Source organism: Alexandromys fortis, unplaced genomic scaffold (assembly GCF_014885135.2).
Source record: "Alexandromys fortis isolate MF-2015 unplaced genomic scaffold, M_Fortis_MF-2015_v1.1 scaffold_70, whole genome shotgun sequence".
Classification (NCBI taxonomy): Eukaryota; Metazoa; Chordata; class Mammalia; order Rodentia; family Cricetidae; genus Alexandromys; species Alexandromys fortis.
In genome coordinates, this window is record NW_026067955.1 from 8,366,551 (window position 1) to 8,381,713 (window position 15,163).

Here is a 15,163-nt window from a genome sequence, read left to right on the forward strand (position 1 = left end):
CCTGGAACTAGCTCTTGTAGACCAGGCTGTCCTTGAACTCACAGATCCGCCTGCCTCTGCCTCCACACCACTGCCCGGCTGAGACAGGGTCTTTCTACATAGCTCTGAACTATATCAGAAGAGTAAGCAGGGATATGTGCAGGCAGAACACTGTATACATAATAAATAAATATTTTAAAAAAAAGAGTAAGCTACTTTGTTACTTAAAAGTTAAACTTTTTTGGAGACTCACTGTACATAGCCACAGGCTGTCCTGGGATGGTGGTGGCGAGTTCAAAGCCAGCCTGAACTACAAAGCGAGTTCCAGGACAGCCAGGCAGTCAGGACTGTTAACAGAGAAACGGGGGCGGGGGGGGGGGGGGGGGGGGGGGGGGGGGGGGAGGGGATGTTAGAGGGAGAGAAGATAATGAAATCCCAAAGCATGACTGAAGGCCTTTACTATGTTTGATGACATCACAACAGAAGGCATAAAAAGTGGAATACATCAGTGTTGACAGCCTAGTTCACCAGGCAAAATGGTGCAAGAAGTCATTATATTAAAAGTGCCCTGTCCTCCCCTAAATGGCTAGAGAACAGCCCGTGATGTGTCCCCAGAGCTCCATTTGGCTTTCAAGTGTTGTTGACTGCCAGTGTCAGATAGTGGACTGTTCTCTCACACTTGGGCTCCTTCTCCCTGGGTGATGGCAGCAGTGGCAGGAGCAGGTGACTCCACTTTCAAAAAAAAAAAAAAAACTATCACTACTCTGTGTTTTGTTTTTTTTTCGAGACAGGGTTTACTCCAGCTATGGAGCCTGTTCTTGAACTCGCTCCGTAAACCAGGCTGGCCTTTAACTCACAGAGATCCACCTGTCTCTGCCTAAAATTGGAACATACAGAGATGATTAGCATGGCCCCTTAAAAAAAAAAAAGATGCCCATTTAACATTCTCACACCCAGCATCTGGCTTATAGCCACTGTTTTGTTTTGTTTTTCATTGTTAAGCTTTAACAACCTGGAACCAGGCAGTGGTGGCTTACGCCTTTAATCCCAACACTAGGGAGGCAGAAGCAGATGGCTGGATGCCAGCTTGGCCTACAGAGTGAGTTCCAGGTCAAACAGTGTTTCACAGAGAATCCTTGTCTCAAAAAAAAAAAAAAAAAGCAAACAACCAAAAAACCTGATGTGACACCTGTTCAGTTGGAAGCTCCGGCCCCTCTCAGAAAGCCGCGACTCCTTCCCCAAAGCAGTTCAAGACCATGCCTACAGGGTATTTAAACTGCTTTCTAGAGGGCGGCCACGTGATTTCTCCCGGTCTTAGCTCTGGGAGCCGGAAAGGTCACCGGGAACGTAACTCCTAGTCTTTGAGATCTTAGCGAAGTCTCACGCTGAGTCCCTGTAGTTCCTCACCTAGAACACTCTTTTAAAGTACAGGACGTGAGTTCAAGCGAACCAATGTAACCTAGGACGGCGCACTTCTGGGAGGCGTGTAAAGCGAGGAGTCGCGCATGTAAAACGTCACTTCCTCCCGGAACTCGCGTATAGAAGTACACACATTACTGTCAGAGCTCTCACCGCAGCGCTACAGACATGGCCTTGCCACCTTTCTTCGCCCAGGGCCGTCAGGGACTGCCACCCCCGCAGCCACCGCTTTCCGCTCCGTTCGGCTGTCCGCCCCCGCCGCTGCCCTCCCCGGCTTTCCCGCCGCCTCTTCCCCAGCGGCCCGGCCCCTTCCCGGGGGCATCCGCCCCCTTCCTCCAGCCTCCGCTGGCACTGCAGCCCCGCGCCCCGGCCGAGACCTCCCGCGGCGGCGGCAGCGGCTCCAGCGGCTCCTTCTTCCCGGTACCGCCACCGCCGCTGCCACCACCGCCGCCGCAGTGCCGGCCCTTCCCGGGGCCCGACGCCGGCGAGCGTCCGCGGCCACCGCCTCCAGGCCCCGGGCCGCCCTGGAGCCCGCGCTGGGCCGAGGCGCCGCCGCCACCCGACGTGCTCGGGGACGCGGCCCTGCAGCGCCTGCGCGACCGGCAGTGGCTGGAGGCGGTGTTCGGGAACCCTAGGCGGCCGGGCGGCCCCAGGCCACCGCGCACACCCGTCGGGCCCTGCCTGGGCGAGGTGCGCGCGCGATTGCGCGCCGCTTTTCGCCTGGTGCGGCGGCTCCGCAGCCTGGGGCAGTCCCTGCGAGAGGCCGAGGGCGACGGAGCGGCCTGGGCCTCGCTATACGCTCAGGCTGTGCCACTGCGAGCGGAGCTAGTTGAGCGGCTGCAGCCGCTGGCCCAGGCCGCCTATGTGGGCGAGGCACAGCGGAGGCTTGAGAGGGTCCGGCGCCGCCGGTTGCGGCTTCGGGAGAGGGCCCGGGAACGCGAGGCTGAGCGGGAGGCGGAAGCCGCGCAGGCTACAGAACGGGAGCAGGAGATTGACCGCTGGAGGGTGAAGTGCGTGCAGGAAGTGGAAGAAAAGAAGCGGGTGAGAATTACTAGGCACTTGGGACGGTGGTGACTGGAACCTGAATCTGCGTGCTGGTTAGCTTTATACTTATCCGTGAAAACTAGCCTTTCCACCTCTTTGCTCTGTTTTTCGTTAACGATGTGTGGTGCACAAAACTATAACGTACACTATGAAGTCCTGTAAACACACGACAAGTTCACACTGTGCAGTTCTGGGAGGACACCCCTGTGCCCTGATTCAAAGTTGGATCCGCTTACTGATTGATGTTCAGTACTAACCGGTCTTCGTATTATGTTTTATACTGTCCTAAGCATGCAAATTTAGAGGACTCTCTTCGAGCCACACCTCGAGACCTTTATGGCCTAATTAGCTGGTGTTATTAATAATAGTTTTCCCCAGGGTTCATTTGTTTATTAGTTTGAAACTATGAATTCCTGTGTATTGGATGGTATGAATCTGTCTTGTCCAGGTGTTTCCAGGTACTTGACCTCTTATTCAAATGGTTGAAATAAGGATTCGCACAGGATTGCAAAAATAGCAAGAAAACTTTATTCAGAAAACAAAGCAAATAGTAAGTACAGATTAGAAAGGATACACTGTCAAGATTGACAGCCCCATGGCCCACACTAGAGAAAATACTCCCACTTCCTTTTGTGGGATTAAGGAGGAGGAACTTGGTTACTAATGTAATGAAGATGGATCTCTGTTTTGATTGAGAGATTAGGCCCTGTAATCTTTTCTACTGTGTACGTCCCTTTCTGTGATGCATTTGATCTTAATCAGAAGCACTTCCCTTGTGTATAGGCATAAGATGGTAAGTAGGTTACTCTCTTTAAAAGTTTCCATAGACAGGGATTTACCTTTTACCTTACTGTGCATGCACCAAAAACCAGTTCATGCTGGATGGGCCCGCCTAGTAGCATGTATTGGGAATATGTTTGAATAGAAACTGTCCATGTTTGATGGTCACTGGGGAGAAGAACCCTATTCCATTGCTTAGTGAGGAGTAAATGTAAAGACGGAGATCTGAGGTTGCTGGAGAGGCAAAGCAGCTTGGCTGCCAAGTACATTATTGTAAGAGGAGAGTGTGTGTAACCTAAATACACTGCTGTCCCAGGTTCTACACTGTTTCTGTGTTTGTCTTCCTCACCCCAGTTCAACACTCGCATCTAAGGTAGACACTACACTAAAGTCCTACATACGGCCCTGAGAAATTCATTACCCTAATTTTACACATTGAGACTTAAAGCAGTTAGCGTGACAACAGTTCCGTAAGTTTGTACCAATAGTTTCAGACTTGAGCCTAGATTATCTGATTTCAAAGCTTATCTAGCTCGTCTTCTTTAGTAGAGCCAGGAAGAAAATAAATTGCCAAGTGTTGGTTGATGTCATCCTCATTTCCTTTGAATACTGTTGCTGGCTGGAGAGATGGTTAAGAGCACTAACTGCTCTTCCCGAGGTCATGAGTTCAATTCCCAGCAACCACATTGTGGCTCACAGTCATCTATAATGAGATCTGGTGCCCTCTTCTGGCATATAAACATACATGGAAGGAATGTTGTATACATAATAAATAAATAAATCTTTAAAAAATGGCATGAATGCTGTTGTTGTTACTCTTACTATTTTAGATTTATTCGTTTTGTTTTATGTATTTTGTTTGCATGCTTATATGTGGCCCACATGTGTGCCTAGTGCCCATGGAAGTCCAAAGGGGACTTTGGATCCCCTGGAACTGAAGTTTATTTTTGAAATTGTAATTATATCATTTCCCTTTTTCCATCTCTTCCCTCCAACTGTGCACCTCCCTTGTCCTCTTTCAAAATTCATGGCCTCTTTTTCTTATTGTTACATATATACATAAATACAACCTGATCCGTACATTTAATGCTACTTGTATGTATATGATTTCAGGGCTAACCACTTCATATTGGATAATGAATTGAGCTGTTTGTCCCATTTTTCTGCTCTGAGCATTCCCCGCTTGCCTATAGTTGTTTGGGGTTAAGCATTTTGGAACTTTCCCCATTCCATGCTAGTGTGTCTATTGGTGTCATTATCCAAGTCTTGTTAGGGCCGTGCTAATGGTCCTTTTGCCCTCTGTTCTCCACAATCAGCTAATACTTTTGTCTTGAGTTTTGTCTTGGTTAGGGTTTATTATTTTATTTTATTTTTGAGATGGGTTTTTTCTGTGTAATAATAATCCTAGCTGACCTAGAACTCACTTTGTAGACCAGGCTGGCCTCAAACTCCCTGAGATCTGCCTGCCTTGCCTCCCAAATGCTGGGATTAAAGGTGTGTGTCACCACCGCCTGGTTTAGGGTTTCTATTGTGATGAAATGCATCACTAAAAGTTAAAGGCAGTCGAACCGGAACCTGGAGGCAGGAGCTGATGTAACTGCTGTAGAGAAGTGTCACTTCCTGGCTTACTCTCCAGGGCTTGATCAGCCTGCCCAAGGGTATTACCACTCACATTGGACACTCAATTGTGTGTCCCTCTTCCCAGAGGACTCTAGCTAGCTCGTGTTCAGTTCACATAAAATTAACCAGGACAATCTCCCTTTTCCCTGTGTCTGCTACTATCCTAGAGACCAGTATAGCATTGCTGGGAAGTATATTGATAGCAAATTTCAGCATTGTACCCGCAGGAACGTTAGCACTAGGGAAACAACACTTTAATCTGATGAAATGAGTCACTTCAGCAAACATTTAGCAAGGTCCATTAGGTGTTGGGCCTAGTGTCTAATCGCAGGGACTGAGAGGAATAAAATTTTCTTTGATTGCTTAGAGTCTTGGAGGGGATCATGTCAGTACAGCATGGTGTAAGTTTTTCAACTGAAGGTAGTATAAGGAGCCCATGGAAAGCTACCAAGTTCAATGAACTCGGGAAGGCTCCTGAGATAATTTAATGACATCTGAGCTCTGAGCTGAGTCTCAAAAGCAGCGCCAAAGCCAAGTGAAGCAACAGGTAAAGATAGTTGTAGTTTTCCAGGCAGAAGAGTAAAGTGCGTGGTTTTTTACTGTAATGGTGGAATTGCAGACACTTACTTGACAGATGGGAGAGAGAACTAGGCAGGCAGCTGAGAATATGGAAGACAAAAAAATCCCTGGAAGATTTGCCTCCAATGTGTGAAAAATGACTGTGTAGATCTTTGGGAGCAGAGAAGGACAAACAGTGTTACTCTGAGACGTTGTACAGTCCCAGGCTTTTCCAGTCCCATTTCTTGTCCTCCTTGGGAGCCTGATTATTCAGGTCTGTTAGTTTACATTTTGGGGGCGGGGGGTGAAGTAATTTTTTTTATTGGTATTTATTGAGTTCTACATTTTTCTCTGCTCCCCTCAATGCCTCTCTCCTCCTCCCTTCAGCCCTCCCCCAAGGTCCCCATGCTCCCAATTTACTCAGGAGATCTTGTCTTTTTCTACTCTCTACTTCTCATGTAAATTACATCTATGTAAGTCTCTCTTAGTGTCCTCATTGTTGTCTAAGTTCTCTGGGATTGTGATTTGTAGGCTGGTTTTCTTTGCTTTATGTTTAAAAACCACCTATGAGTGAGTACATGTGATAATTTTCTTTCTGGGTCTGGTTACCTCACTCAATATGTTTTCTAGCTCCATCCATTTTCCTGCAAAATTCAAGCTGTTGTTACTTTTTTTCTGCTGAGTAGTACTGCATTGTGTAAATGTACCACATTTTTCTTATCCATTTTTCGAGGGGCATTTATGTTGTTTCCAGGTTCTGGCTATGACAAACAAAGCTGCTATGAACATAGTTGAGCATATGTCCTTGTGGCACAATTGAGCATCCTTTGGCTATATACCCAAAAGTGGTATTACTGGGTCTTGAGGAAGGTTGTTTCCTAATTTTCTGAGAAATCGCCACACTGACATCCAAAGGGGCTGTACCAGCTTGCATTCCCATCAGCAATGCTGAAGTGTTCCCTTTTCCCCACAACCTCTCCAGCATAAGTTGTCATCAGTGTTTTTAATCTTGGCCATTCTTACAGGTGTATGATGGAATCTCAGAGTTGTTTTGATTTGCATTTCTCTGATGACTAAGGATGTTGAACATTTCCTTAAGTGTCTTTCAGCCATTTTAGATTCCTCTGTTGAGAGTTCTCTGTTTAGGTCTGTACTCCATTTTTTTTATTGGATTATGTGATCTTTTGGTGTCCAATTCCTTGAGTTCTTTGTATATTTTGGAGATCAGACCTCTGTCTGATATGGGGTTAGTGTTTTCCCATTCTGTAGGCTGTCGTTTTGTCTTGTTGACCGTGTCCTTTGCTTTACAGAAGCTTTTCCGTTTCAGGAGGTCCCATTTATTAATTGTTTCTCTCGGTGTCTGTGCTGCTGGGGTTATATTTAGGAAGTGGTTCTCTGTGCCAATGCATTCCAGTGTACTTCCCACTTTCTCTTCTATAAGGTTCACTGTGGTTGGCTTTATGTTGAGGTCTTTGATCCATTTGGACTTGGTTTTGTGCATGGTGATAGATATGGGTCTATTTTCATTCTTCTACATGTTGATATCCAGTTATGCCAGCACCACTTGTTAAATATGCTTTCTTTTTTCCATTTGATATTTTTTGCTTCTTTATCAAAACTCGGGTGTTCAAAGATGCGTGGATTGATATCCAGGTCTTCTATTGGGTTCCATTGGTCCTCCTGTCTGTTCGTATGCTAATACCAGGCTGTTTTCAGTACTGTAGCTCTGTAGTAGAGTTTGAAGTCAGGGATTGTGATGCCTACAGATAGTCTGCATTTTTAATAGAACTAAAGCTTGACAAGGTAAAATAGAAGCAGGCACTCCTGGATCACACCTGGGAACACTGAGAAGAACTCAGTACTAGTATTGAAGCTGCTTAGGGAAGAGGTTCCCCTCTAAGAAGGTTATATGGAGTTGGATGACTCACATCTATGATCTCAGCCCTTGGGAGGCTAAGGCAGGTGGAATGCTGCAGTTTGAAGCCAGTCTGGGCTGCAGAGTAAGACCATCTCTTAGAAATAAAACAAAATCCAAAAAGCGGGAGAGGGCTGTATGATGGGCTGGGAGAGGTGGATCACATCAATGGGAGACTGAGGTAAGAAGATGGGAGTTCAGTCAGGACCTGCCTGGGTTCCACAGGGTCAGTCTCAGAGCAAACAAAGCAGCCATGGTTGGATCATTAACCAGGCAACGAAGTCCTTGACTGAATAGTGTAGCGGCGTGCCAGGCCTGGGAAACAGAAATATAGACTCAGTGGTCTGTTGTGGATGGCCTGACCCTCTGAAAGTTTGCCTCCAGGAAGGTGTAGTGGATTGTGAGGAGGTTCCTAATGCAGGTTCTTGTGGACTTTTTTTCCCCTTCAGGAACAGGAACTCAAAGCGGCTGCTGATGGTGTCTTATCTGAAGTAAGAAAAAAACAATCGGACACTAAAAGAATGGTGGACATTCTGCGTGCTTTAGAGAAATTGAGGAAACTGAGGAAAGAAGCTGCAGCGAGGAAAGGTAAGTACAACTTTGCATTTTTACTTCCTTTTTCTCCTTCTTCCTCCTCCTTTATCCTAGTACCTCTTCATCCTAAATATTGTACAATATCGTGTGAACGTGTTTTCCTTTTCTTACCTTTTCCTCATCTTTTGTTTCTTTTTTGTAGCTAGAATCTCAGCTCAGCAGCTCATGCTGGCTTTGAGCTTGTGACAGTTGTCCTGCCTCAGCTTCTCCATTGTAGAGATCACAGGCCTGGGCCACCATGTTTGGCTTGCAAATATTTTTGGAGTAAGAACATTTGGTACTTAATTATTTTTACTCTCTAGCGTAAGTAGACTTGACAACAGTAGCTCAGAAATTTGGGATTGACTTTTTTCTTTAAACCTAATTTTAATGTGTATGTGGCTGTTTGTATGGTATGTGTGTAAATACCTGTGGCTGAAAGAAGAGGGTGTTGATACCTTGGAGTTGGAGTTACAAATGGTTTTAAGCCATCATGTGTGTGCTGGGAACCAAATGGGTCTTCTGCAAGAGCAACAAGTAACCCCGAACAAGGATGATGTTTTTAAAAAGGTTTATTATGTATTGTGTTCTGTCTGCATGTATGCCTGCAGGCCAGAAGAGGGCACCAGACCTCATTACAGATGGTTGTGAGCCACCAACCATGTGGTTGTTGGGAATTGAACTCAGGACCTCTGGAAGATCAGGCAGTGCTCTTAACCGCTGAGTCATCTCTCCAGCCCCCCAAAGATGATGTTAATGATTTTTATGCTGTAATTTCTCAGGCTGTAAATATCAAATTTCTATATTTTAGTATTATGTTGTATAAGAATAATTATTTAATTTGGTTGGGTGGTTGGCCATCCTGGAACTTACTTTGTACACCAGGCTGGGTTCACAGTCAAAGAGATCCTCCTACCTCTGCCCTCCTGAATGCAGGGATTAAAGGCGTCCACCACCATACCCACTTTTTTTTGGATTTTTACATAATATCTCACTATGTAAGCCTTGACTGGCCTGGAGTTCATTATAGGTATAGGCTAGGCTGACCTCATATTTGCAGGAATCCACCTAACTCTTATCTTCCAAGTGTGGGATTAAAGTTATGTGCTATCACACCTGGCTGTTTTGTATTTTTGAGGCCCAGATTGGCCTCACACTTCCTATGTAGTAACCAAGGCAAGCCTTGAACTGCTGATACTTCTGCTTCTACCACATGAGTTCTGGAATTGTATGGGCCACCTACTGTGTCTGACTCTGAAATTTTGAAGCAGAAAGCTTCAGAAAATGTGATTTAAAAATGACCTCCACCAGCCTGGTCTACAAAAGCTAGCTCCAGGACAGGCTCCAAAGCTACAGAGACTAGAGACACCCTATCTCGAAAAATCCAAAAAAAAAAGAGAATGGTCTCAATATCTCTATAGGCTCACATATTTGAATGCTTGGGCCCTGGTGAATGGCACTGTTTAGGAAGGATTGGGAGGTGTGTCTATTCTGGATGAGAGTTTATCAGCAAGGGGTTGGGGAGGTGACACAGGGTGTATGCACCTGCATTTGTATCCCCAGGACCCATGTAAAAGGCCAGATGTCACCATATGCCTGTAATCCCAGTGTGAGGCTGGGGGGTATACTCAGGAGAATAGCTAGGATTGCTAGGTGCCAACCTAGCTCCAGGTTCAGTGAGAGACCCTGCTTCACGGGAACAAGACAAAGAATGATAGAACAGGATGCTGTTCTGGTGCATGGGGATGCATGCGCACACACATGTGCACGTGCGTAAGTATGTATATGTACATACCATTTCCCCCACAGAAACACAAATGAGTTAGTTCATCAGCATGTAGCATGAGTTGGAACGACCTTGAGATTATAATATGAGATGAAGGCCAAAAAGACAAACTTCTAGAGGATGTCAAAGTAGAGAATTCAATAAAGAAATCAAAATAGGTCAGAGAGATAGAAGGAAAAGGCGCCTCCACCTGACAGTGGCAGGCGGTGCATCAGTTTCTCAGCTGGTGCCCTGCCGTATTAGGAAGCGTGTGTAAAGCCCATGTCAAGTGCTGCAGAGGTGTTCCTCTTACCTGTCTTTCTACTGCCTAGCAATGTAGAGACAAAGGAACTTCCACTTGCTTCTCTTTGTACAGGGGTCTGTCCTCCTGCCTCAGCAGATGAGACTTTTGAGCATCATCTTCAGCGACTGAGAAAACTCATTAAAAAGCGCTCTGAACTGTATGAAGCTGAAGAGAGAGCCCTCCGAGTTATGCTAGAAGGAGAACAGGAGGAAGAGAGGAAAAGAGAATTAGAAAAGAAACAGAGAAAAGAGAAAGAGAAGCTTTTACTTCAGAAGCGAGAAATCGAGTCCAAGTTATTTGGAGATCCGGGTAAGTTTATCCTTACCAGTGGAGAGGGAGGAAAGATCTAAGTTGACAGTTCTTTTTATCATGAGAAACCCAATTTACTCCGAAAGGAAGTCCTGACTACAGTTGAGATTCTCAGCTCTGTGGTGAAAGTCAGGGTTACAGAGGAGATGAAGTCACCCTGTTGTCATAAGCAGAGGCTTCGTCACCTGCCTTGAGAGTGCGCTGGTAATAGCAAGGTGACATGTTGTGCCTTTCTCTTTCAGATGAGTTCCCACTTGCTCACCTATTGCAGCCATTCCGCCAGTATTACCTCCAGGCTGAGCACTCCTTGCCTGCGCTCCTTCAGATAAGGTCAGAAGGGCAGCCTTGGGTAGCAGTAAACTCTTCATGAAATGCATTTACTGTTGAAGTCTGTTGCTGCGTCTTTTTTGAAAGTTTCTTTTGGGTGTGCAGTGTTGCCAGATTTCAAGGGTACCACTTGTATCTTAAAAGTCTTCATTAATTCTTGGAAGTCAGTGTCTCCATTTGAACAGGTAAAGAAACTCGACTGTGATTGCTCTGTCAAACAGGGCTGTTCTTGAACTCAAAGATCTACTTGCCACCACCTCCTCAGTGTTGAGATTAAAGGCCTGCATCATCATAGCTGGCCTTTTTTTTTTTTTTTTTTTTTCTCTTACTGCTAAATCAACCCAGAAAGAGAAACCTTTATTCCTGAATAGTTACCCGTGAAGGCTAAGGCCCATGCTGACCCTGAGTTGCCTGCAGGGTAAAGCTCGGTGCTGTCAACAGAACCAGCTACTCAGAAGCTGGGTAATTCTCAGCTGTCTAGTTGTGATTCCCTCACCTATAAAATGGAAATAGTAGACTAGAGCGTGGCCTTTGAGCTTTAGCAAAGCCTCTTGCCCTCATGCAATCTTTTGAGAAGTCAATAGATAAAACAGAGTAAATGATTAGATGTCCCAGGCAGTATAAACTTGTTTTCTGTAACACCCGGTTTTGGTGTTACACCCTCGGTACAGTTCGCGCGCAGCTGTACCGAATGCGAGTCCGGGCAAGGGCCTGGAGATTGAACACAAGACACAGAGACCAGGGTCATTCGATAGGAGATCAAACGAATGCCGTTTATTCAGACTTGGGGAAGCCCTTTTCTACCTAACTGCAGCACAAAGATCTCTCCGCTCAGGAAGGTGGGAAATTACCATATTAACAATGGAGAAGATTGCCTGCAGCTAAATCACCAGGTGGGGCAGGGATAGCACGGAAACACAGGAAGCTTAGTTAACTGATAACAAACTGTCCCCGCCAATGCACCCCAGGAATAAGGGAGACCAGGGGCCCACAGTTTTCTAGGCTAAAACATCTTAGGACCTAGGAGTCTCAGAGAATGCCTTGAAAATAACTGAAGCTCCTTCCAACATTACAGTAATTTCTGAATCGTGGGAAGGAATTTTCTGGCATATCAAGTTTATTTTTCAGGAAGAGTTCCAGCTTTGTCTAATGCACAAGTTTTAGCCTTTAAACATATTATTGATAATGGGGTGTTCACTCAAGTTACTTTGAATATTGAGTCACAGAATACCAGACCTTGCTCCTGGAGACAGCTGAGCCTCTTGTCTTAATTTTTGTTTTCTTTTTTTTTGTTTTTGTTTTTGTTTTAATCTTATGTGATTTGGTATTTTGCCTGATTGTATATCTGTGTGCCATATTTGCACCTGCTGCCCATGGAGGCCAAGAGAAGGCATCAGAGTCTATGGAACTGGACAGCTACAGACAGTTGTGAGGCACCATGTGATGCTGGAAGTCAAACCTGGATCCTCTCTAAGAGTAGCCAGTGTTCTTAACCGCTGGACCATCTCTCCAGCCTCTGCCTTTTTTTTTTTTCTGCCCTACTTTTTAATTAGCTGATCACCATCAGTTTTGTGGTTCTGTTTGAAGACACCTGATTTAATGTATGCTGTTGAGTACAAGCATTGCATCAGGGCTAACTGTGCTGTAATCTGAGTCCAACAAAGCTTGTCTAGAGCGCACTATCTTCTCCAAGGTGATTCACAACTCTTAGACTAAGCCACAGCAGCACTTCACCAGGACGCTTGGGTGCCATTTTAAACAATAAGGTCACCAGTAAGAAGCAAGAACATCATGGCACAGAGCAGACCACAGCAGGGATGCTGATTTACTATAAGAGCTGGAAAGAAGAAAGAGAGATGACAGATTTTTTTTTCCTCTCTCTACATTTGTGGTTCATGAAAATGCCATATGGGATGATTTAAATTTGCTAATATAGCCAAGGGTGGTAGCTCATGCCTGTAGCCCTAATACTTAGGAGGTGGAGACAGGAGGATAAGGACTTCAAGGTCAGCCTCGACCCTGTCTCAGAGAGTATGCAAATAATGAGTTAACTGTACATTCGTTGTTTGGCTGTCTACACAGTTAAAGCTTAAGGTTTTCCTTAAATGTGTACATTAGTGTGACCCTTGGCATACTTCCTGGAAACCAAGTTCTGTAGCAGGTTAGTGTATCTGCCATTTGAAAATAGTATCCTAGATATAAAATATAGTTTCTGAATATCTTGCTTGATGAAAACCAGAAATAAACATTGTTTTGTAATGTTCTCATTAAGGCATGATTGGGATCAGTACCTGGTGCCGTCTGATCATCCCAAAGGCAACTCCATTCCCCAAGGATGGGTCCTTCCCCCGGTCCCCAGCAACGACGTCTGGGCAACGGCCGTTAAGCTGCATTAAGACCTCCAGGAGTGTGGCCCAGCAGGCGAGCACTGCAGCTCTAGATATTAGTGATGCTGTCATCTCACGCTGGAGTCTTCTGCACAACTTGTCTTAGCTGGAAGTCCTGCTTCTTTCTGGTCTCTGCCCTGGCCAGAGGTGCCTTTTGAAACAGATTAATAAGGTTCTTCGGGAAAGGGCCTAGATGAACTGAGAGGTTGTTAGCACCGACAGGGGCCTTGGCTCACTCAGTGTGCCTGTGTTTTGAGGGGCTTGGTGAAATGTGGCCTGCCCATTTTCTCTAGATTTGTTGTATATTGGTGGGTAAGTGCAGTCATCACACTTGGTTACTCTTTATCTTCCTGTACCCATTGTCCTCCAGCTTCCAGGAGTACAGGTCAAAGTTTGACCTAAGTTCCATTAATCCCAGTTTTGGTGCAGTTGGGAGGCTGCCACTGAAGATAACAATGGCTTTAGACTGGGCTGCCAGGAATGCTGACAGAACTGTTGTCCTGTGGAGAGCTTAGAAAGCCAGACCAGACCAGTGCCAGACAAGGTTGGCTCCTGCTCTGACAGACATTGCCTGCGTCCTCATGAAAGCATCAGTCTGGAGTTCCAAGAGATCCAGCTATGTGGGGTCTTCAGGAATAGAAATGTGTGTCCCTATGGGACTGTAAATCTCAATCACATGGTAGGGGCTTGGGTAGCTCTGGGATTCCCCCCACCCCCCTTAGCTCAAGCTTCTAAAAATATCCATGTAGTAAAAGTTTGGAAAAGAGCAAGTACGAATGGTAAATTTTATTTTTTATATTCATTAATAAGGGCTATTGTTATTGGACATGATCACTCATGACATGTTACAGTTTTTGTTTTGCTTTGTTCTGGGTTTTGTTATTTAATTTCCTAAAAGCTAAATAAATACCATTTTCACTTTTTCGTTTGAGCCTTTGCCCCTGATTTATTATCTCAAATCATTTAACACATTTCATCTTCACATTACTAAAGCATTTCACTCCAGAATTCAAATTTAATAAACAGATGTGTGCTCCAGAAAAATTATTTTAAACACAAAACTTTGTCTGCAAAATATGACTGGATAGCAAGAAAGATCACTATCAATTTTGGAATGATGTGGGATTGGGAGCCCTTTGTCCCTTTTGTAGTTTAATACACATTGCTCAGTTGTGCATTCTCCTGTACACTTAGAGAACAGAGCTTTTGGGGCTGGAGAGATGGCTCAGTGGTTAAGAGCACTGACTGCTCTTTAGAAGACCCAGGTTCAATTCCCAGCACCCATATGGCAGCTTACAACTGTCTATAACTCCAGGATCCAGCACCCTCACACAGATATACATACAGGCTAAAAAACGAATAAAATAATAGAAAGAGAACAGAGCTGTTTTAGATTGGACAGGGGCTATTTTTCCCAGCGAGTGTGAGCTAATGCGTTCAAAAGTTTGCACAATTAGCCTCTGGACTGCATGGGCCTGCTCACCTCTTCATTTGAACTCTTCACTTCCTGCTTTGAGATGAGCTGCAGGAAAAGCAGCAATGAAAGATGGATTGTATGAGTTGTGACAGGACATCCTTATCACCATGGATACCAGCATTGATGGGCAGGGACTAGAGAGATTCAGCAACTGAACCAGAAAAGGAGGTGTTGAACTCTGGGTGGAGAAAAGCTACTCCTGATCTATATTCAGTGCCAGCAAGGCTCTTATTTTTGTTCAGTTTTTGTTTGCTAAGTTTTCTGGTACATTGCCTGCCTATGAGCTGTAGCAGCAGCAGCCACTGTTTCTGTCCAGGCTTAGGTGCAGGTGAGTACTGTACCGTGACTACACCCCCAACCCTTGGTCATCCCTTAGTTTTTTCAATCAACAGTATTGGATCTATAGTTCTGTCAAGCCTCCAGCCCTTGACGAATTAATAAAGGATTTTTCACTTTTACCTAAAATTTACCTCACTTCTCCATATATTAAGAATCAATGTTTAGGGGGCTGGAGAGATGGCTCGGTTAAGAGCATTGCCTGCTCTTCCAAAGGTCCTGAGTTCAATTCCCGGCAACCACATGGTGGCTCACAACCATCTGTAATGAGGTCTGGTGCCCTCTTCTGGCCTGCAGACATACACACAGGCAGAATATTGTATACATAATTAATAAATAAATAAATATTTTTTAAAAAAAGAATGTTTAA

The 15,163-nt window shown here is 45.1% G+C and overlaps 1 protein-coding gene across 1 annotated transcript; it reads left to right on the forward strand.

The window, feature by feature from the left end:
- Positions 1-1,215: 1,215 nt before the first annotated feature.
- Pdcd7 (programmed cell death 7) lies at positions 1,216-13,911 on the forward strand. Its single transcript, XM_050151983.1, has 5 exons — positions 1,216-2,439; positions 7,765-7,903; positions 10,030-10,266; positions 10,509-10,596; positions 12,866-13,911. The coding sequence occupies exons 1-5, from the start codon at positions 1,567-1,569 to the stop codon at positions 12,987-12,989; spliced, it is 1,461 nt and encodes a 486-aa protein (XP_050007940.1). The 5' UTR covers positions 1,216-1,566; the 3' UTR covers positions 12,990-13,911.
- The last annotated feature ends 1,252 nt before the right edge of the window (positions 13,912-15,163 follow it).